This window comes from Phycodurus eques, chromosome 2, assembly GCF_024500275.1.
Source record: "Phycodurus eques isolate BA_2022a chromosome 2, UOR_Pequ_1.1, whole genome shotgun sequence".
NCBI classification, from domain to species: domain Eukaryota; kingdom Metazoa; phylum Chordata; class Actinopteri; order Syngnathiformes; family Syngnathidae; genus Phycodurus; species Phycodurus eques.
Genome location: NC_084526.1, coordinates 12,299,771 through 12,322,056, shown reverse-complemented (window position 1 = coordinate 12,322,056; position 22,286 = coordinate 12,299,771). Strand labels below are relative to the sequence as shown.

The 22,286-nt window shown below is 40.7% G+C and overlaps 1 protein-coding gene across 3 annotated transcripts in view; it reads left to right on the top strand.

The window, feature by feature from the left end:
• The first annotated feature begins 41 nt into the window (after positions 1-41).
• Positions 42-22,286, top strand: part of smyd3 (SET and MYND domain containing 3) — an 80,677-nt gene continuing 58,432 nt past the window's right edge. For all 3 annotated transcript variants that reach the window (XM_061667547.1, XM_061667539.1, XM_061667531.1), the window contains exons 1-5: positions 42-245; positions 11,412-11,475; positions 11,541-11,648; positions 12,885-12,942; positions 13,029-13,183. In XM_061667547.1, coding sequence (XP_061523531.1) covers positions 85-245; positions 11,412-11,475; positions 11,541-11,648; positions 12,885-12,942; positions 13,029-13,183 — 546 coding nt within the window. In that variant the 5' untranslated portion in view covers positions 42-84. The remainder of the gene's footprint in view (positions 246-11,411; positions 11,476-11,540; positions 11,649-12,884; positions 12,943-13,028; positions 13,184-22,286) is intronic.

The following is a 22,286-nucleotide window of genomic DNA, read 5'->3' as shown; positions in this document are numbered from 1 at the left end:
TGGCATGCTGATGACATCATGACGTAGGACGCGTATGTACGTCAACATACGTCGTCTCTGCTCGCGCGGGCTTCCAAACGTGTCATGGCGTCCATGTTTGAGCGGTTTGTGAGTCCGGGCAAAGGGAATGGCCTGCGAGCGACGACAGCAATCAAAAGCGGGAAGTTGCTTTTCTCTTCCGAGCCGCTGGCGAGCTGTGTGTCGACAAAAGTGGCCAAAGATGTCTGCCATCGCTGCTTCGCGAGGTAAGAGACGTTCATTGTCGTCTATGATAACAGCTCACATGTCCGAACGGTAAAAAAAAAAAAAACAACTACTGTAGTGCGGTAGTTATTATTATTATTATAGCCAGCCGTTAGCTTGTGCGGTGAGTTTTTATTAGCAGCCTACCTGCGGTCACTTCCTGATTCTGCCAGCTTGTGGCCTCTTGATGGCGCCATGTCATCACTCATCATTCGAAGACACTGGCGTTTCGGTTGTTGGAGCTGGCTTTTGGATTGAGTAAAGTAAAATAAAGTAAATTATTATTATTGTTGTTGTATAAAGGCAATTTATACGTATATATATATTTTTAAAAAGAACAAGAATTTTTTAAAAATAATTTCACGACATGTCCGACATGTCACAAAAAAGGTGTATATATATATTGAAATAATCATGATTTCGCCTCAGTTTACTCACAACTGTTGTATGAATGGCGACAGGTGTATACGCAGGTTAAATGTACCTTCTGCCATCTCGTGGAAGAGTATTTAATTGTTCTGCCTGTCACTATACATTACTAGCATAGATAGATGACCAATGATAGATCATTTTGTTAGCTTAATAGCAGAATTGCCTGATGTTTTTTTTTTCTTTGTTTTAGAAAAAACAAGAAAACAACAACCAAGTCAACAAACAAAAACAGTCAATTGCGTCAATTCAACCTTTGCGGATTACTATGACCTGGATGACTGACAATCTACACAGACATAAAGGAAAAAAACCTCACAATTTTTGGCAAGCACATTTGTATTTAGTAAGTTATAAAAGACTTGGCGGCATGGTGGGTGATTGGTTAGAGCGTTTGCCTCACAGTTCTGAGGACTGGAGTTTGCATTTTCTCCCCGTGCTTGCGTGGGTTTTTTCCGGGCACTCCGGTTTCCTCCCACATCCCAAAAACATGCATGGTAGGTTAATTGACAACTCTAAATTGCCCATCGGTGTGAATTTGAGTGCAAATGGTTGTTTGTTTGTATGTGCCATGCGATTGGCTGGCAACCAGTTCAGGGTGTACCCCGCCTCCTGCCCGATGATAGCTGGGATAGGCTCCGGCACGTCCGCGACCCTAGTGAGGAGAAGCGGCTCAGAGAATGGATGGATAAAAGACTTGGACAATTATGCAATTTGCTAACGACTTATAGTAAGTACATTTAGGACCAAGTAAGTGAAATTGGATATTTGGCCCTCCCAGTTCTGAGGTTCGGGGTTCAAATCTGTGTGGAGTTTGCATGTTCTCCCCGTGCTTGTGAGTTTTCTCCAGGTACTCCGGCTTTCTCCCACATTCCCAAAATGGTAATTGAAGACTCTTAATTGTCCACAGGTGTCAATGTGAGTGTGAATGCTTGTTTGTTTATATCTGTTGGTGACCAGTCCAGTAGCCCGCCTCTCACCCAAAGTCAGATGGGATAGGCTCCAGCTCGTCAGCGACCCGAATGAGGACAAGGGCTATTGAAAATCGTTGGATGGGTTTTCAACATTGTGTGGCCTTGAGCGGTTTATTGATTTGATAAGATCTTTTTTTACATAAAGGTGTTAACTGTTATTTTATTTTATTAGGAAGTGTTAGGACCTGTAAAACCTCTACATTTTGTCAAGTTTCACTACAACCATTAATCTATTCTCTTTAGTACTCGTTGGGTTCACAGGTGAGTTGGAGCCTATCCCAGGTGATTTTGAACCAGAGGTGGGATGCACCCTGGGCTGGTCACTGTCTACAGTAATTGCAGGGCATATATAGACTAACAGCCAGTCATACTTACGGACATTTTAGGAGGAAACTGCTCTCTGTCTTAACACACTCCTCACAGCAGGGTAATAGCTCAGGAGAATCTTTTAGAGACATCCCATAATCGGCCTTTGTTGACTTTGATCAGAAGTGGGGAAAATGCTTAAATTTGGCCAAATTATGGCATAGGTGTACTCCGCTTAACACATTGAGATTACCTGTAGTATTATGGCAAAAATGAAGGAAACCGTTAAATAACACACTCCTACACGCAATGCTTTTCAACTATCGACTACAAGCCTTAACATTGATTCTTGACATTTAATCAACATATAAAATAAAACATTCACCCTCTCACACCTGAAGATAGAGAGAAATCAACAGTAGTTTGTACCTTCAGTGAGTTCCATTATTCTTGTGTGTGTGTGTGTGTGTTTGTCAAGAGATGTGTTCAGGTTGCGTTCACGTTATTGAGCTAGTGAATAAGTGGCACATCTATATTTGCCTCGGGGCGGGGGTCACAACCTGTCAATGCCGAGTCCTCCATTTATTTAATATTAGTGAGAGATGTACAAACTTGCGCTGCTGTCACCAAACAACTGTAGCAAGAACAAACACACACACACACACACACACAGCTGAAGGCAAGGATTGCGTTTATAGAAGTGAAGTGTGTGTTGTCCTGTTTTCATTACACCATCATTAACCTCACAGAATGACATCATGATCTGCACAAATATTTGTGTGACTGTGTCTCATCTGCGTCTGCGTACAGGAATTGTGCAGTTGGAAGTGTGGGGGCATCAAAGCTCTAGTTAATTACAGGCCTCAAAGGCTTGAATGTGAAGTAATGAGTGATGAATACTAGAAACGAAACACACACACACACACACACACACACACTGGCAGGACTGTAAGCGCCTGAGGTCATCAAACAACTATTAGAGCTTTGATCAGAGTGATGGGGAGTGATAATCTAGGGAATAAAGAGGAAACATTTCTGAGTGTGATTGGTCCAATTCCAAAGGTCAATATAAAGTGCCATTAATGGTAAATTGTCTTCAGTACAGTGTGGACGCGAGTTTAGAGTCTAATTAACATGCATTTTTGGAATGTGGGAGGAAGCAGGAATACCCAGACAAAAACCGCAAAACATGGGAAGAACCTGTAAACTCCACACAGGAACACCAAAGCTGAAATTCAAATCCCGAACCACAGAATTGGGAGGCGGAGGTGCTTCAGCATTGACATGGAAAGTAATATTTAATCAACCAGCTAAATCTAATTGATTAAGTTGAAGTCCATCAGTGACACCAATTGACACAAATATTTCAGTCAGTGTCTCTTTGGAGCACTCCAAATACACACAAACACACTGGAGAACAATACACACCACAAAAAGCATATGTAAAACTTTTAATTGGAGGTTAAACCAGTTTACCAGGGGTCTTTGTCACTTAAACACAAAACCATCAAAGTTGGGGAAGACAAAAAGACAGAAAAGGAAAAAGAAAGAAAAAGGAAAATTGGAGTTTTTCGTGTTTCTATCACAATTCAAGCGCAACTAGGTGGTCCCTTGTAGTTTTCCAAATGTAGGTAAACTCAGGTGGGATTCAAACTTGTGTCTGCAGAAATCTCAAGTCACCGCTAGTATGAGAACAGACAGTAGCTTCCACATTTAGTGACATTTAGTGACCCTGGGCTGTAGGGTGTGCCCTTCTTTGGAGCTAAAATTTAGCCTTAACACAAAGATAATTAACTGCCTTTGAGGATGGATTCAAAAAACAAACAGGAAACTGGGCTAATGCATGACATGAAGAAAGTGTTTTGAACATTTCTCCATTTGTTCTGTGTAATGTTATTTATTGATGGGCTAATCTATTAGCCAATGAATAAATATTAGTCTCTTTTGCGTAAAAATGACAAGAATACACGTAACAAAGTTTATTCATGAATCTGTATATAAAACTCAACTGTATATAAAATATTTACCGGTAAATGGAATATATTAAAAGCAAACAATTTACATTATACAATAATGAAAAAATATTTGCAATTATTTACAATATATACTTTTATTATTGTTTACTATTACCTGCAAGGTACTCTGTCTTCGCTGTGATTTGTCAAATATTTAAGTCAAGCCAACATTTTTCCACTGTGATTGACCAAATGTTGTAGAGGGAGAAAATAAAGCTTACGTTGTAGTTTACTCTGTAGGAGTGGGTTTGATGTGACAACAATTTTTGGTGTTACCTATTGAACTGGTCAAAACAATGCAATGCTTGGAACCAGAAAATACCACAAAATGAAAATGTGAATTTCCCCTCAAAATAATCTGTGCATTTATAGTGATTGCTTTGCCTAACTAAATGGTACCGGTTCAGCAAACCTTTTAACCAAAAAAATTCAGGAATTCATCAGAATTAAATTGAATTATTTTTTTTAAATGAAGGGTCAAATTTTTGGCCTGTATTAAACATGCCAGCTGTCGAATCAGGATCTAAAGTTTCGGTGTGGGTGAAGTAATTTAATTACACTAAGTTAGCACCCATTAGTTCTGTCATGTTGGTTTGACCTGACTGATTGAGGCCTCTTTACACTCCTGCGCTTGCGCGGCCGACAACGGCCGCATTGCATCACGTGACCGACGAATTGGCCCGCGCGGCCCTTCTGCGTAGCTTGATGCGCACACAGAAAAAATTGTTGCTGCGCGTAGAACGCCGCAGAGATCATCTCTCATTATTGGTCTGTTTTAGTCACATGCTGTGATGACGTACTCGGCGTGCCCCTTGGTTCTCCATACCATCTACACCGCCGCCTTCTCGATTGATTTTGCAGCATAATTAAACGTATCGGCACGGTAGACGACTGGTTAGAGCGTCTGCCTCACAGTTCTGAGGACCGGGGTTCAATCCCCGGCCCCGCCTGTGTGGTGTTTGCATGTTCTCCCCGTGCTTGCGTGGGTTTTCTCCGGGCACTCCGGTTTCCTCCCACATCCCAAAAACATGCATTGTAGGTTAATTGACAACTCAAAATTGCCCGTAGGTGTGAATGTGAGTGCCAGTGGTTGTTTGTTTGTATGTGCCCTGCGATTGGCTGGCAAACAGTTCAGGGTGTACTCTGCCTCCTGCCCGATGATAGCTGGGATAGGCTCCAGCACGCCCGCGACCCTAGTGAGTAGAAGCGACTCAGAAAATGGATGGATTAAATGTATCATCTGGTCATCTAGGTCCATTTGTTCTAGCAGACACTGTTCCATGGTCGCCATTGTTGTTGCTTTGTTCCTTGTTACTGAAAGAAAAAGAAAAACGGCTACTGGAAATGGCCCAAAAAAATGCTGAGGAAACTCCACCCTGTGGTGTCCTAGCCAATACCAGACTTAGCGACACCCCCGACTTGGAGGTGAACTGCAGTACATTTTCAAAACTGCCCGCAAGGGTTGCGCTTGACTATAAAGGAAAACTACGCGAGGGACAGTCACAGTAAATGAAAAGGTAATTTAAATGGACACATTGCTCCGTCTTGTGATCGGATCGGTTATCGTTTTTTTAAACTCGTTGATCGGTGATTGGCCCCAAAAGTCCTGATCGTGTAAAGCCTACTGGCAACCATAAAGCAGTTTTTTTTTTTTTAGGCACATGTTGCAAAGCCAGGCGCAGGAATGATAATGCAGCAATGCAGCACTTACACCAGCTGGCTGCCAGCTCCAGTGAATTATATTGCCGTAGCATTACCACTTGCAGCATTTGTCTATATTTCTAATACAAAGAAGGAACCATTCAATACTATACAACATTTTCTGCATTCAATTTTGTGGATTCCGCTTACGCATTCCCTCTGCTTCCCCTCACTGTCTGAGAGTGTGTCGATCCAGTGCTACATGAAGCATACAGATTGCTGTTTTAGATGCACACGGTCAGCTAGGTTGCAGGAAAAGATCAGAAGAGGGAAAACATGCAAGTTAGCGCTTCTCCTACCACCCCCCCCCGCCCACACCTCCGTCCCTCGTCGCTTCGTCTCGATTTATTCTCCCATCTGCTTCGTCTGGCTTCCCTTGCTCTTTAGCTGCATTTGCTCCTCATTCCTCCCACTCATCTGTCCGTCATTCGCATGTACCTTTCCCTTTCTCTGCTCTGTCTCACACAAAGCCTTATTCTTCATGCATATTGTTTGTCCTCCAGTTTTCACAACTGTTCTTGCCTCCTGCAGTTTGAGACACACACGTGCGCTCACATGCGCGCACACATTGCATAGCAGTACTGTGAACCCCTTGTCGCGGTTCTGGAGGAGATAAGTTTAGTTGGTTGTGGAAGTAATGGAGAGTCTTTGCCACATGTACATGCTGCGCACTTGTGCATTTTTTTTCCAAAATCAAATAATATGTAAGACATTTATTATTAAGGATCACAGTTTGTGGTATAGTTATGGTTTAAACCAGAGGCCTTCAAATACAAATGCTATAGGGCCGCAAACAAATCAAAGGTCCATTTATCGAGGTGGGTCAGGTCACGTGCAATAATACTGTAATATTCAAAACAACAAAAATACGCAGTTGTGAATACTCTCAAATTAAAGCTGGAAGTATGCAGTTACGACACATTGTTTGTTTCATTACAAATCCATTGTTGTGGTGTTTAGAGACAAAAAGATGAGAACCGTGCCAATGTCCCAATATTTATGACTGACTGACAGACTTTAGTTGAATAAAACAAAACATGACCTTGTCACAAATGCAAAACAAACACACAGGAAAGGGTTAAGAAATTTTCTTTTTAACTTATTTTTATTTGTGTGTGTGTGTGTGTGTGTGTGTGTGTGTGTGTGTGTGTGTGTGCGTGCGTGCGTGCGTGCGTGCGTGTGCACGCATGTGCATTTGTATTAGGATGTCCTCATGTCATGATAAAACAACCCCATATGAATCCCCTCAGGTGTTAGTGAATCATCCTCCAAACAGCCATTAAAAACTCAGTAAAGGGCTTTGAGATCACACTCAATGCCACACAACTGTCGTCTTTTTTTTCACCGAACAGTGCGCACACACACACACACACACACACACACAGCCTCACAAACAGCACTACTGTAGATGGCAGTCGTGTTGGATAATTGTCTCGCTGAGCTGTTTGGCATTTTACGTCAGTGAATAATAATGGTGTGTTTGTGTTATAAGAATAGAAAGTCTTTATTGTCACCATATGGGCAGACACAACAATTTTGAAAGTTCAAAGAGCTTTGGAACAAATTAGCTCCATCCTGTCAATCTGTCTGGTAGTGGTTATCTTGTCTTCGCCTGCTAGTGAGTCAAGACCAGATCCAGAATCCATTCACATTACAGTGAAGCCTCCAAATTTCAACACTATGTAAAGACAAAAATGACAAACTTCTTGTTACACTTCATTGACAGTTAAGAGTCTTGCAATTCATGAAGTTAGCTTATCTTCAAAGTCCTTTTTTTTTTTTTTTTTTGTATCTATGAGTTTTTTTAATGAGCTTTTAAGATACAAAGGTTAACTTTATTTAACACTTATTATAGTTCATGTTAAAATGTTCCTTAAAGTTGGCATGTACAGTTCATAAAGGTTTCATGATGGCGGCAGTTGGATCTTGGATTAATTAAGTTTCCTTTATTCATGCAAAATTAAATATTTGAGAAGTTACCAAATCTGAGGTAAACAAATCTGAGGGAACAGATTGTGTTCCACATTTGAGATTCCTTTGTATCAGGGCAGAAATTGTGCTCTGACATCATCTCACTAAAGTGTTCACTTTGTGTGCATGCATTTATCGTCAACCAATATTTGCAGTCCAAACTTTACTATTGTTGGTGAATGTTAATCAGTTAAACAGCCAGTAACAGCATGATTGGTGTTGGTCCACAAGCACGTACAATTAATTAGTTATATTTGTTTATAATTAGCATGTATTATATGGCTGTCGTGTGAGTGAAAGTCGAAGCATGGCGCGCTAGCTAATTGGCCTGCAAATGAGAAAATCCACTCAGGCACAATCGGACAGCTCAGAAAAGAAGACCCTACAAATTAATAATCTAAAACACACGCATGCACAGAAGTTAGTCTCACAGCACTGTGCTCGATACTCTTGGGAAATTAATTACCATGCAGCGCACACAAAACACACACACGCAGAGACATGCTGAGGTAGGCCTAATTAGGCATCTGATACACTTTAAAAAAAACAAAAAAACATGCACTCTCGTTAAGTGCACACTTTTTAGGCACTTCCATATTAATCCTGAAACCCAATGGCCATTGTATTTGTTTTCTCGTGCTTTCTTTCAGCGACCCTTACCAACTTAATTTCTCAAAGCCCTGCTATTTATAAAAAAAAAAATCAAAAAAACATTGAAATCAAAACACTACTAATTGTTTCGCTGTACAGATTGAACGATTGAAGACTGAGGCAGGGTGAGAGTGTCCTTTAAAATTCAATGTTTGTAATGAAAGCCTTCTAATGTTATTCATGAGTTTTCATACTGTGCCAGCGTTCCAACCTCGGATCTGCCATCCACAAGACATCCCTTCATAAGGCAGCTGAAGAAGGCAGCATGAGGGGGAGGAAGGAGGGCGTTGACGTGAGGGAAAGATGAAGATTAAAAGCGAGAATGTTGAGAGGGAGCGTAATGAAGGAAAATGGGCAAAGATGAGAGACGTACCACGTTGAAAATGATAACGGGTTCTTTGTGGAAATATGAAGTGACATATATATGCTCATCAGCAAGTTGAAGCAGTCCAACAGAGTTTATTTCTGTTATTTTCTTCTTCTATCTTTTTCCTTCTGTTATAGGCTAGGTTGTCTTTATTTATACAAACAAACACAAAGCATTCCTGAATGCTGGTCAGCCTCCAATTTCTTCAGATTTTCTATTAAATTCAACAAATTTGACCAATAAGCTCCATTGTTATACTATAAAAACTTTAACTATAAAGTCAAAGTTTTCAGTAACTTTGGGGATTTCACTGTCATACAAGTGTAAAAGGTTAACAGTTTACTGTTCACTGTAACATTAAATACAACCAATGAACCAATGAGGGGGACATAATACTGTAAAACGGCAAGCTAAGCTATGTAATAGGTGGAAATTAATATTACCTTTGTGCCTGAAACTCTACCTTCTGCATTGAAGTATTACAGCTATACATTTTTTAACAAGACAAGCTTACTCATATGTATTTAACCCAACCTTTTTCACTTGTCTAAAAAAAACTTTCAATCTTGAGGCGACATAATGTCGCAGGGCTCCCGGGGTTACGACACTTTGACAGTTCAAGTGTCCAAGAGGGTTAACAGATTTGTTTTCAAGCTATTCTTAACACTTTAAATTGGTTAATAAATAATGCACAAAAACAACAGACAAGGTGGGGTCATACCAATCGTATCGATATGTGAAAAAATATGAAATTGAAAGTATTTAGGGTTTCCGTCCGACAGCGACAATGTATTCTTCATCCTCTGGGAAAAACTACTGTTACTGCAGCTTAATGAACAGTTGTACACGTATGTATATATGTCTGTTATCTATATCAAAAACTTTAATGAATGAAAAAAGAAATAATAAAATGTATTGTATGTGTATGTAAAATGCATTGCTTTCCTCCCAATTATTTCATTATTTCTGTATTTGAATTATAAATTTACAAGGTCAAAATTGCTCATCTTTGCTGTTGGAGGTAGATGACTAAAACTAATTGCAAACATTAATTTACAGGATAACCTATAAATTCCATTTCCGACTTGGTTGCTCGGTTACACCTTTATCTCCTGTTAATCATGTTTAACATGAAAGAGTAATTGATTTTCCTTATTAAATGTCTTCCGAGTGACACCTGCTCGTTTTTTTTGTTCTCACAGTGGTGTCGATTCCTGCAGACATGACACATTTACCTCACAGCAACATGACAGTCAATAGGGTAACACCATTCTCTGAGGGGAGAGCTGGCTTTATTATTACATATTTGTCAATGTATTATTCCATAGGTGGTTCGTTTCCTACATGGTCTACAGTGTTGGCTGAAACATTTCCCCCCCCCAAAATGTTGTGATCAACATCAGTCTTCCTATTTGTGTTAAAGATGGTGGGATTTCCTGCCGCCGCTGCCGGCTTGTGATGTGACTAGACGTTAAGTGTGTAACTTAAGTGAGGGGTTCTGCTGAAGCCGAGCAGAGCGCAGCTGAGTTTGGGTCTGTCTCAGCTCGCTATCTGTTGTTATTATTGCCTTGTGTCTCACGCTGCCGCCGTGGGTTTTTTAAACCGTGGGTGGCTTATCAAGTTTCTGCTCCATCTCAGTTTGACAAGAATAGCTATGTTTTCAATAACCTTCAGCCCTGCATAGGCCTATAAATTTGAGATTGGAATGGGGGGCGAAGGATGGTGATAAGTGACACTCTGAGGGGCAGAAAATGGTGTTGTTTTGGTTCCTTTTCATAGACTCTTGGAGCCAAATACAGCACTCGAGTTGAGTCCCACACCGATAGGCCCACAGAGGGAATGCTGAAGTTGTATGGCTAATGTTGGCATGCAAGAATGACGATTCTTTTTTTTTTCATATTATATTGTCGTTTAGCCCATGTGCTTTATTTATGATAAGACTTTTCAAAAACATGTATTTTAGGTACAAGCAAATAAAGTTTAGACCATTTTTTTATTCGCCTCTATACTGTCTATCTGTTAAAAATGATTAATATGATTGGTTGTGGCGGCACGGTGGACGACTGGTTAGAGCGTCAGCCTCACAGTTCTGAGAAGCGGGGTTCAATCCCCGGCCCCGCCTGTGTGGAGTTTGCATGTGCTCCCCGTACCTGCGTGGGTTTTCTCCAGGCACTCCGGTTTCCTCCCACATCCCAAAAACATGCATGAATTGAAGACTCAAAATTGCCCTTAGGTGTGAATGTGAGTGCGAATGGTTGTTTGTTTGTATGTGCCCTGCGATTGGCTGGCAACCAGTTCAGGGTGTACCCCGTCTCCTGCCCGATGACAGCTGGGATAGGCTCCAGCACCCCCGCGACCCTAGTGAGGAGAAGCGGCTCAGAAAATTGATGTATGGATGGATATTTCCCATGACTGATTTTTTGGTTAAACTATATATGATAGCAATAAAATGCAGGGGCAGTTCTGTTTACTTAATAATATAATGAGGTGTTTATATGAATATACGTTAATATGATTTTCATAACAGCTATCTGAGACAAAACCTAAATACGATGTGGCCTAAGATGAAAATGAGTGACACGCAAACGTACAGTTTGTGTATGCAACCACCGGGATGTCTATAATCACAGATTTTAGACATATAATAACTGATTACCTTTACTATAGACTGTTGTTTATTTTGAGCGCTGTACTCATCTTAGTAGAATCTTACTTGACTATAATTACTGTATGATGTCTGTTTCTTGTGTCCAGGCGTGAGACATTGCTGCGGTGCTCCCAGTGCAAGATGGCTCGCTACTGCAACATCACATGCCAGGTATAATACTGTAGTGTATACTGTATGAGTATGTTTTTTGTTGTTGAAATTATTCTACCATACAGAAACAAGCATGGGCTGACCATAAGAAGGAGTGCAAATGTCTGCGGATCATCCTTCCCAGAATTCCTACTGACTCCGTCCGACTGGTTGCAAGACTAATTTTTGCCTTGGTATGCTTTTGGAATCTTTTATTTTCCCCTCACGATTAGTCTTTCAAATTATCACGATTAGTCTTTCAAACTGTTTGTCACTAAAGTTTGGGGAGTAGATAAATCGACGCTGGTTGGTTCCCATGATTGCAACTCGCCATGATTTTCGCTAGGTTTCTCGTTCAGTCAATATGCACGTTTACAAAACACAGCAATTAAAATTAAGAAATATGATCTGGTCATTGCTGTTCAAGTGTAAAAATCTTGTTTCACCCCAATACATGCCACAATTCTTCTGTAGTGTAAGGTAAACTTATTGATTACTAGAAGCAACGTGACGATTGGCCGCCCACTTTTTGGAATAATAAAAAAAATGAATGGGCACTTCTAAAACCTCTAAAATCCTTCATAACAAATTAACGCAAGAAGAAAAAGAAAAACCATTCATAACTAAAGTACATGGCCTATTCTACTACTACTATTCTACTAATTTCTCTTCTCACAAATAATGTTCAATTGCATTATTTAAGTTTTATTTAGTTTTCAGGTCAAGTGACGCCGTAAGTAATTTTTGTAATTTATAGTATAATAATTTTAGTAATTTTGAGAAGTCGACTCGAAATATCGGCCCGTACGAACTTATCGGTGGATACATTTAACTGCAATTTGTCAGCCGATTGAAAAAGGGGTTCCCCGAGTAGCAGATGAAACGGAAGGGGCGAGGAGTTATGATGAGAAATAATGACATTATAATGTTTTACTCTAATCTGAAGGCATTCTTTGACCAGATTTTTCTATAGGCAAGATCAGATGAAAAGGTTCCCCAAAAAGGCATTGCCCCCCCCTCCCCAAAAACCCCACAAAAGCTCAGCCGATTTTCAAAATTCTTGGTGTGTTGTAATTAGGTTGAAGTGGCAATTATAGCCAGTCTTAGCATTTTGACAGACTGTAATTTTTGGAGATGGTTGTCACTTTGCTTTTACCAGGTAGATTGTTTATTTTCTGTTAATAGTTTATGTTTTGTTTTAATGGACTTCCCTAAGAGATGGATAAATCTCATTCAGAGGTAATGATTTTTATTTTGTTGGTAGTTCATTTCTCCTGTGTTACTAGCTTTATTGCAGTCATGTTTGGACTTCAACAGAAGAAGACTCAAATGGCCTATCGGTATAACAAGAAATCCTTCTGGGTCCTGAAGATTGGAATAATTTGATGCTGCAAAATGAATGTTTTACATCTTACTCTTGTATCTTCTAGTTAAATCCTGAAAATAGCAGAAGTGAGGAGCTCTACTCGTTAGACGAACATGAATCACGTATGTTTTCCTTAAAAGACATCCATTTTGTGCATATGTGTTTCTTTTGATACAGCACAAAACAACTGTGTTGTGTGTGTACACAGACCTGATCTGCATGTCTGAGCAGAAGAAACAAGGTCTATCTCAGCTGGCATCCATGCTGGAGTTATACTTAAAAGAGGAAGTGCCTGAACTCGCCCTGGAGATGACATCGGCTCTGCCAGAGTCCTGCAGACAGCCTCTTGACCTGATAGCAAAGGTGGGCCAATGGCACACAAATACAATGAGTTGTTTGCTTTTGTGCATCTTGCAAACACAGCAACTCATAAAAAGCACTAAACAAGTCCAAAGAGATGTGCCTCTGTGCACAAAGACCCGCAGACCGCAACAAGCCAACTGTTTATCACGTTTAGCATCCACTGCTGTGCTTGGCTTGCACCTTAGCATATGTCCAAGATCGTCGCTGCATCTACGATTCGATCCCCATGTGTCTGTGTAATCCTAGTACTACCTGGGGTCTCTTCTCACTAGAATTTAAACCACATTTCAAGGACGTCTTTGTATTGCATCTCTACCTCAGTCACCGGCTAACGTGCATGACTATGACTGCAGGCATTGTAATCAACACAAGACTGTGTTTTACTTGCCCCAACACAATGGTTGTATGCTTTGTGTACTAATTGAAAGCAGCCAGGTAAATGAAAGTGTTCTGACGTTAACATGATTGTGGCGAAGCGGGCAACAGTCTGCCGCAAGCTACATAATATGGCAGTTCAACACCTGGAAACATATAGTGCCATTAAAAAAAGGTATTGGTGCCCTGAAAAAGTATTAGACCCCTTCTCAAATTCTTAGATTTTTGCATACTTTCCCCACTTTAATGTTCAATATCGTCAAACAAATGTAAATATCAGACAAATATAACCCAAGTGACCTTAAAAATTGTTTTTTTTAAAAAGGTGATTTCAGTTAATAAGGGAAAAAAACTATTCAGTTACCTGGCCCTGTGTGAAAAAAGATTAATTGTGGCTAATCCCAATTTTGGGGTAATTTTCACTGATCACACCCAAGCCTGATTACCTCCAGACCTGTTCAATCAAAAAAATCACTTAAACTGAATCTGTCCCGACAAAATCAAGTCGGCCAAAAGATCTAAAAAAAGCTGCAACAAAATGACACGATCCAGAGAAATTCCAGAACAGTCAAGAAACAAAGTAAGTGACATCTATCAGTCTGGAAAGGGTTACAAAAACTATTTCTAAAGCTTTAGTATTCCAGCGAACCATAGGGAGAGCCATTATCCTCACATGGAGAAAACATGGAACAGTGGTGAACCTTCCCAGGAGTGGCCAGCCTACAAATATTACCTAAGAGAACAGCAATGACTCATCCAGGAGGCCACAAAGGAACTCAGGACAACTTCTAAAAAACTGTAGGCCTCCCTTGCCTCAGTTAAGGTCAGTGGTCATGGCACAACAATAAGGAAGAGACTGGGATAAAAGGGCATACAGGGCAGAGTTCTAAGGCCAAAACCACTGCTGACCAAAAAAAAAACATAAAGGCTCGTCTTACCTTTGCAAAAAAAAAAACATCTGAATGATTCCCAAGACCTTTGTGTGAATATTATATGGACTGACGAGATGAAAGTTGAGCTTTTTGGAACGTGTGTGTCTCGTTGAATCTTGTGTAAATGTAGCACAGCATTTCAGAAAAAGAACATACCAACAGTCAAACATGGTGCTGGCAGTGTGATGGTCTTAAACTGCTTTTCTCCTTCAGGACCCGGACAACTAGCTGTGATTGATGGAATCATGACTTTTGCTCTTTAACAGAAAATCCTGAAGGAGGATGTTCAATCATCAGTTTGTGACCTCAAGCTGAAGTGGACTTGGGTTCTGCAGCAGGATAACGATCCAAAACACACCAGCAAGTCCACTTCTGAATGGCTTGAAAAACAAAAGGAAGGTTTTAGACTGGCAGAGTCAAAGTCCAGACTTTAATCTGTTTGAAATGCAGTGGCATGACCTTCAAAAGGCGGTTCATGCTCGAAAACCCTCAATTTTATGCTAAATTCAAACAATTCTGCGAGGAAGAGTGGCCCAAAATATCTCCACAGAGATGTGAAAGACTCATTGCCAGTTATAGAAAACGCTCGATTTCAGTTGTTGCTGCTGAGGATGGCCTAACCAGTTATTAGGTTCAGGGGGTCATTACTTTTTACACACAGCCAGGTAACTTTTTTTTAGTTAGTTTTTTTTTTTTCCTTAAGAAATGAAATCACCATTTAAAACAGCATTTTAAGTTCACCTGGGTTATAGTTGTCTGATATTTACATTTGTTTGCTGATCTTAAACATTAAAGTGGGGAAACTGTGCGAAAATATACGAATTTGAGAAGGGGGCCAATATCTTTTCACAGCACTGTATATAATAACATTTTATCTTTAAGTTTTAATACCTGCAGATGTCTAATTATATGGCAAGTAACTTTGCTCAACTTGAGCACTACAGCTCACAGACCTGTTGGTTTGACAGCAGTCTCAGCATGTAGTCGCAACCATCTCTCTGAAGATTTTTTTTTCCATGTTCTTCCATAATTGGTTAAACATCATGGAGCTTGACGGTAAACGTGCTTTGGCATAATATCTTTGGTGAGATATGGAGAGTTAGTGTTTGGGGAGGGGAGCTTTATTGTGGATTGTGACGGCAGGAAAAGCTGCTGATTAAATGCGCTAAAAGATTGCGATGGGAAGTGTGGCGTGTTTGGTGGAGAGGGAGGTAAGGAGTGAACAACACTCTTTAGATTAAAGGGAGAGAGGAAGAAGAATGTGTGGGGAGATCACAAGGAGTCAGCGAGCGATTAAAAGAGTAGGAAACCAACCGTGTGTCACAACTGGACATGTAAAAAAGAGAAAATGAGGGATAATATCCTGGTGAGGGTGGCAATTTTTAAAAGGGTTCTGATGGAAAATGAAATGTAAATTTTTTTATTTTTTTTTACTTATTAAAATTTGAAGGAAGATATTTCATATCCAAGGTACAAAACACAGAGGACCTGATTTACAAAGTTTACCAATAGCGAGCACTAAATTGGGCACGCTGTTGGTGGGCGTGTTTTATCTGATTTACTAAAATTGCAATCTTTTATTGAGCTCTCAAACTGTGTTTAGCCACTCTAACAGATTGCGTGGGTTTTTTTTTTTGTTTTTTTTTTTTTGTGGGGGAAGAGGACTACAGCCCAGCCTGTCATCTCAGTGGTGCTGGTTTTACACACAAAATATCCCGACAGATTGTATTTAAAAGAGGGTTTTGGACACTTGAAAATTTAGGAGCGAAACACAAGCGCAAAATTAATCACTGTCAATCAATCTATTTGGCTGAGTCAGTCAACTGATCTCCACCCAAGGAAGCATGCTTTTGAAACTACTGAGGGCAAAACTTAAGACTGAATGTCCAAAAACAGCAACCACAGAAGTTGCGTGGCATTGCGAAGTATCACAAAGGACGTTCCAGGCATTGAGGATTAACCTCCCTATACATTATTGAACGTAGTGTAATTCTTCAGTTCATTAATACATCACTGTTTGATGAGCTACTTTTGAAATGCGTTTAGTTTATTTACTTACTACGTTTTGTAGACGGGTTAATTGTGTCGTGCTTAGAGGCACTATGGACTTTCAATTTGTTCTGCCAGCATTCCCAATATTTCTATTAAATCTATGTTGGCATGTTTCATGTCTCGTAAGTATGTATCCTCCTGTCGAGAACCAACACACGCTGACGTTTTTGCTGGTCAGTCGTACAAATCCCACCAACCCACATAGCCCCATTCATGTGTTTATCTCTCAGAGCTTCCACACCATATAATCCTATTACTGAAGCTGTGAAGATTCTGCTGGTGCTGTAACTTCCGTAAAGCACTCGTGTTACACTCACAGTGTGTAAAGTGTGTGTATGCGGAGTCATAGGCATTGTGCTCTAAGTGTTTAAGGCTATTCATAGACCATTTAAGGCATTTAATGTCACTCCGCCTCTTGTTTCTCGACAGCCAGTCTAAATCCTCTTATCAGGAACAGTGAATGGTGCCATGTTTTTATTGCACCTCACAAGTATTGTCATCTTTTTTCATGTTGAATGCTATTCTCCAACAAAAACATGCTACACACTAAAAGTTCTGATAGCAAATTATAGCAATTTCTGTTGGTCCAATGGATTATCAGAGAATAGAATACAACCCCACAAATTTGTAGAGTCTAGCTCTTACCTAACTTTGTCTAAATCCAAACACTTTGGTTCTTGGACAGACAAAATGGACAAAAAAAAAAGACAAGAAAATCTGTGTCACTGATAGAATGAGGTTGCTTATTTAACACTTACTAGACATCCCTTCAAATGCACTAATCCATGTACTGCTCAGTCTCTGGGGGCATATTTACATTGATATCTGGGGATTGCTATATCGGGTATTCTGTGATGTTTGTTTGGATATTCTCTGTTTTAATCTCTTTCTTTGGCATTTCATCTCAGCATTAATGTCTGAGGCCCAATGTGTCGTGTTCTCATTTCAGTTGCAATAAATTGTAATTATTAATCAGCAGTGGCTTTAGCAGGGATGCCCAGACTTCCCTCTCCCCAGCTACTTCCTCCAGCTCTTCCGAGGGATCCCGAGGCGTTCCCAGGCCATGCCGAGAGACGTAGTCTTTCCAGCAGGTCTTAGGTCGTCCCCGGGGTCTCCTCCCGATGGGACGTGCCCGGAACACATCACCGGGGAGGCGCCCGGTAGGCATCCGAATCAGATGCCCCAGCCACCTCATCTGGCTCCTCTCGATGTGGAGGAGCAGCGGCTCTACTCTGAGATCCTCTCGGATGACCGAGCTTCTCACCCTATCACTAAGGGAGAGCTCGGATATCCTGCGGAGGAAACTCATTTCGGCTTGTATCCGGGATCTTGTTCTTTCGGTCACGACCCACAGTTCGAGACCATAGGTGAGGGTAGAAACGTAGATCGACCGGTAAATCGAGAGCTTCGCCTTTCGGCTTAGCTGCTTCTTTACCACAACGGACCGATACAAAGTCTGCATCACTGCAGACGCTGCACCGATCCGCTTGTTGATCTCCCGTTCCATTCTTCCCTCACTCGTGAACAAGACCCCAAGATACTTGAACTCCTCCACTTGGGGCAGGATCTCATCCCCGACCCGGAGAGGGCACGCCACCATTTTCCGACTGAGGACCATGGTCTCAGATGTGGAGGTGCTGATTATTAATCCATGAAAATAATATACTTGCAGAGATGGAATGTGTGGCGCCTCCTTCAGTTAAAACAAGGTGAACATCTTATGCTTCTGATGATTTTTATTTTTTATTTTAGTGAACTAAAAAACATGAACTTGTTAATAATTGGCCTTGAGAAGTCAGCTGTGCTTAGCTTCAATCTCTCATCTCTCTCTCTCTCTCTCTCAATCGCTCCCTCTCCTTTACTGTCAGTGAGGCATCGACAAGTAGTAAAGTTTTGGAAAACAACAACACGGACATCACAACTTACACCAATACGGGCTTGTGTTTGACTTTGGAGATTCCACTTAATTTGTTGAACACATCAGATCAGGCTATGCTTCTTATATGCTCATTTTTCTCTTTCCTTGGATCTAATACACAGTACTTCATATGATAAAACCCAACCTCCTTTTAGCTGCTAACATTGTATATCAAAGCCAATGGCTCATTGATTGTAGAAGTGGCAAATATTCAAGTCTTGACTTGGGTCATAGTGCCCTTCTCTTTGTAGGTTTCCTGACATTGTTCTTCTACACTCTCTGACACGACTCATTACTTTCCTGTTGGGCTCTTTGACAGGTTGGCGCAGTGATGGTTCTTTACGACTGCCGATCTGCATATCTTTTGTTCTGAAAAGCTACCGGACTGAATCTATTGGTGTGTCTAACTCCCTGCTGTGTGCACCACCAGTATATGTCTCCCATTATATATTGATGTAGCCTGTATTTTTCAGCAGTGCAAATTGTGGATCCACCGCTGAAAGATGTGTCTCGTGCTTTCCAAATAGTTAACTGCAGTGGCTTGCATGCAACACAACTCTCCGCGGTAGAATCATCACACACGTAATTTGGAGGCCATGCTTGCCAACAATGGGATGAATTGACTTCCTGTGGGTGGTTTCCATAGTAACTGGCTAAAACAATTACCTCAGGCATATTTACATGAGCTATTTCAAATACTGTGTTTATAGTCTAGCTGTGAACAATAATGTGCGAAGAGGAAGTTGTAAATGGTGTTTGGCCACCATTAGGGGGCACTGTGATTGCATGCACCGGGTTTGTTCTGTTGGTGAGAAGAAGTGCAGAAGTCTCTGGGTTTTTGCAGATTCTTGATTATCGCTTTTATATTCCAGCTTTCCAGGGCATTCCTACAATATCCATTGTCATTCCCTCCTCATTAGTTATCGCAACACACACACCTAAACACACACACACCTACCTCTTCAATCAATCAATCAACAAACTTTTTTGTGTTTTTCATACAGAAAAGAATGCAACTCAAAGCACTTTACATGAATTAAAAAATATATAATTAATAATAAGTAAATCAACCCCACTCACCACTTGTCCACAGGACACACACACACACACACGAAAAACAATATCGTCTGGTAACAAATGAGGAGTTTAACATTGTATACTTGAACTGTTCACTATGTTTAACCATGTAGGTCGTTACAGTGAGTAATGTATGACTGGCAGCGTTTTGTGCCATAAAATCATTCTTTATGCTAATGGGCGCCGCTTCTACAACACACCGCAACAGTGCGGCACAAACACACTCTTGACACATGGGAATGGAGTAATGCTACTGCCTCATTACTGCTCTTTGTAATCCCAGGGGAGTAATGAGGGAGAGAGGGATTTGTTTTTTTGTGTTGGATGTTCGTAGTATGTATATATACATGTGTGACGCATTGTTTGTGCATGCATGTTGAGGCTTTGTTACTATGTGCTGCACACTGGTTTATATTTTCTTGTGTGTGTGCACCAGGTTCTGTCAGTTGCATGATTGTGTGTAGCTTCAGGGTTGTGTGTCTGTGTGTGTGTGCATGTGTGTTTGTTGGGCAAACTACAATGGTGCAATAAACAGTGACAGATGAGATCTGGCTGAAGAATCTTTTATTGTTTCCCTAAAGCAACTTTCTCTTGTGTGATTGTGTGCATGTAGCTATAGTATATGTTTCTGTTTATTTTGTTTCAATTACTTTTGTTTTGAGGAAATTAGAAAAGAGAGAAGTTTCTGGACTGGTGTCACAAAAGATATATTTCAAACCCAACTACAAGTTTTCCCCTTCCACACACTTCATCTGCATTTACATGACTATATCTCTGAATGTGAAAGGAGGGTGTGCGAACGTATTGTTATGCTGCATCGGCTTCCGCCGCACCGAGAGCCATTGCTCTCGCAGGGCCAACATGTCGCCACACAAAGTCAGGACACACATAAATGACTCCATGTGCTCTAAATAAGCTCCTCTGCGTCATGTTTCCGTTGTCTACTTGGCTTCTTTCCGCCCGACAATCATTTATCTACGTCACTGACATTCCATCATTTCTCCTCTCCTTGTGGGGCCAAGAGTCTGCAGCCAGGATGCTGTGGTCACATCTCTGACAAAGACTGATGGAAGAGTGAGATAAAGCTATTATTAAAAGACACCTCTTGTTCATGCACTTGAAGTCAAGTTTTGTATGGGTTAAAAATGTCAATTCTCAACACGTACTGAAAATGATATTTCCTTCTTGAATTTTATCCAAGGGTTGAATAGTTGAAGGATTATAAACTGATGTTTACCTTTTAGACAGAGCAACTAGACCCTTAATTGTGCTTTTATCCACTCAAGTGTTGAAATGTATGAGGATATTGGGAAGCTGTGGGGTGCATTGTGGCCATCAACATCTAGAAACACCTCATTATGCACTCCAAACTAAAACTATTATAATCAACATAAATGAACACTTTTGTGACAGGGTCAATCGAAAGTGAGCAGTATTAATTTTTTTAATGCAGCATTTTTTTATCCGGCTTATGTATTGGATCTTATAAAATGTTCCAAAATAACTACAGTAATGGTGTGGCCAATGAGTGTAGATTTAACAGTTGCCAAATTTTAGTTTGTATGTTCCTTGCAGTTTATTAATTTTTTTAATTTTATTTATTTTTTTATTTTTTCAATGGGGGAGGCACGGTAGATGACTGGTGAGCACATCTGCCTCACAGTTCTGCGGACTCGGGTTCAAATCCAGCCTCGCCAGTGTGGAGTTTGTATGTTGTCCCCGTGCCTGCGTGGGTTTTTCTCCGTATACTCCGGTTTCCTCCCACATCCCAAAAACATGCAGGGTAGGTTAATTGAAGACCCTAAGTTGGTGTGAATGTGAGCGCGAATAGTTGTTTGTTTCTATGTTCCCTGCAATTGGCTGGCGACCAGTTCTGGGTGTACCCCACCTCGCCCGAAGCTAGATGGAATAGGCTCCAGCACACCCGCGACCCTAGTGAGGATAAGTGGAACAGAAGATGAATGAATGTTTTCAATGGGCACGGTAATCTTCTGAACTGCCTCGCAGTTTGGGGTTCAAATCTCAGCTCTGGATTTCTCCCCATGCATGTGTAAGTATTCCTCTGGTACTCCGGCTTCCTCCCACATTCCCAAACATGCGCGCTAGGTTTGTCCATAGGTGTGAATTGTTGTTTGTCGATGTGCCCTGTGATTGCCCGGCGGCCAGTCCAGTGTGTAACCTGCCGCTCGCCCAAAGTCAGTTGTGTCCAGCCCACCCACGACCCTATTGGGGATAAGCGCTATAGAAAAAGGGAAGATGGATTTTCCTTCAGTATATTTGCAAGGAATTAAACAAGAATGATAAAAAATAAGTAAGTGCATAGATCATTTTACACTTGAAACTATGCAAATCCCGGGATGCACATGTCTGGAAACAATGAGTCACAGCCCTGGAACAAGGAGTCCCTACAATTTATCGTCACGGAATGCAGATGCAGCAATCCCACGCTTTATCACTGTTCGTGCTTCGCTGTCTCACTATATTGCAGATTATTATGATTATTTTTTTACAGTTAGTCTATTTTTTTATACTTGTTTGTACAATATTTTTGTGTTATCCATTCCCCTCGTTCTTTGACTTTGAAGTCCAAATAATAGCTGGTGTTGGTCATTTCCATAACTCTTAAGTTCACACTGACCAAAAACCATCTGTCTTTTAGTTGTCCACAAGCAGACGATTGAATTAGCCGATAAGATATACATGAAGGAACAATTCTTTGAAACGTCAGAAATTAATAGGCCATTAAAGA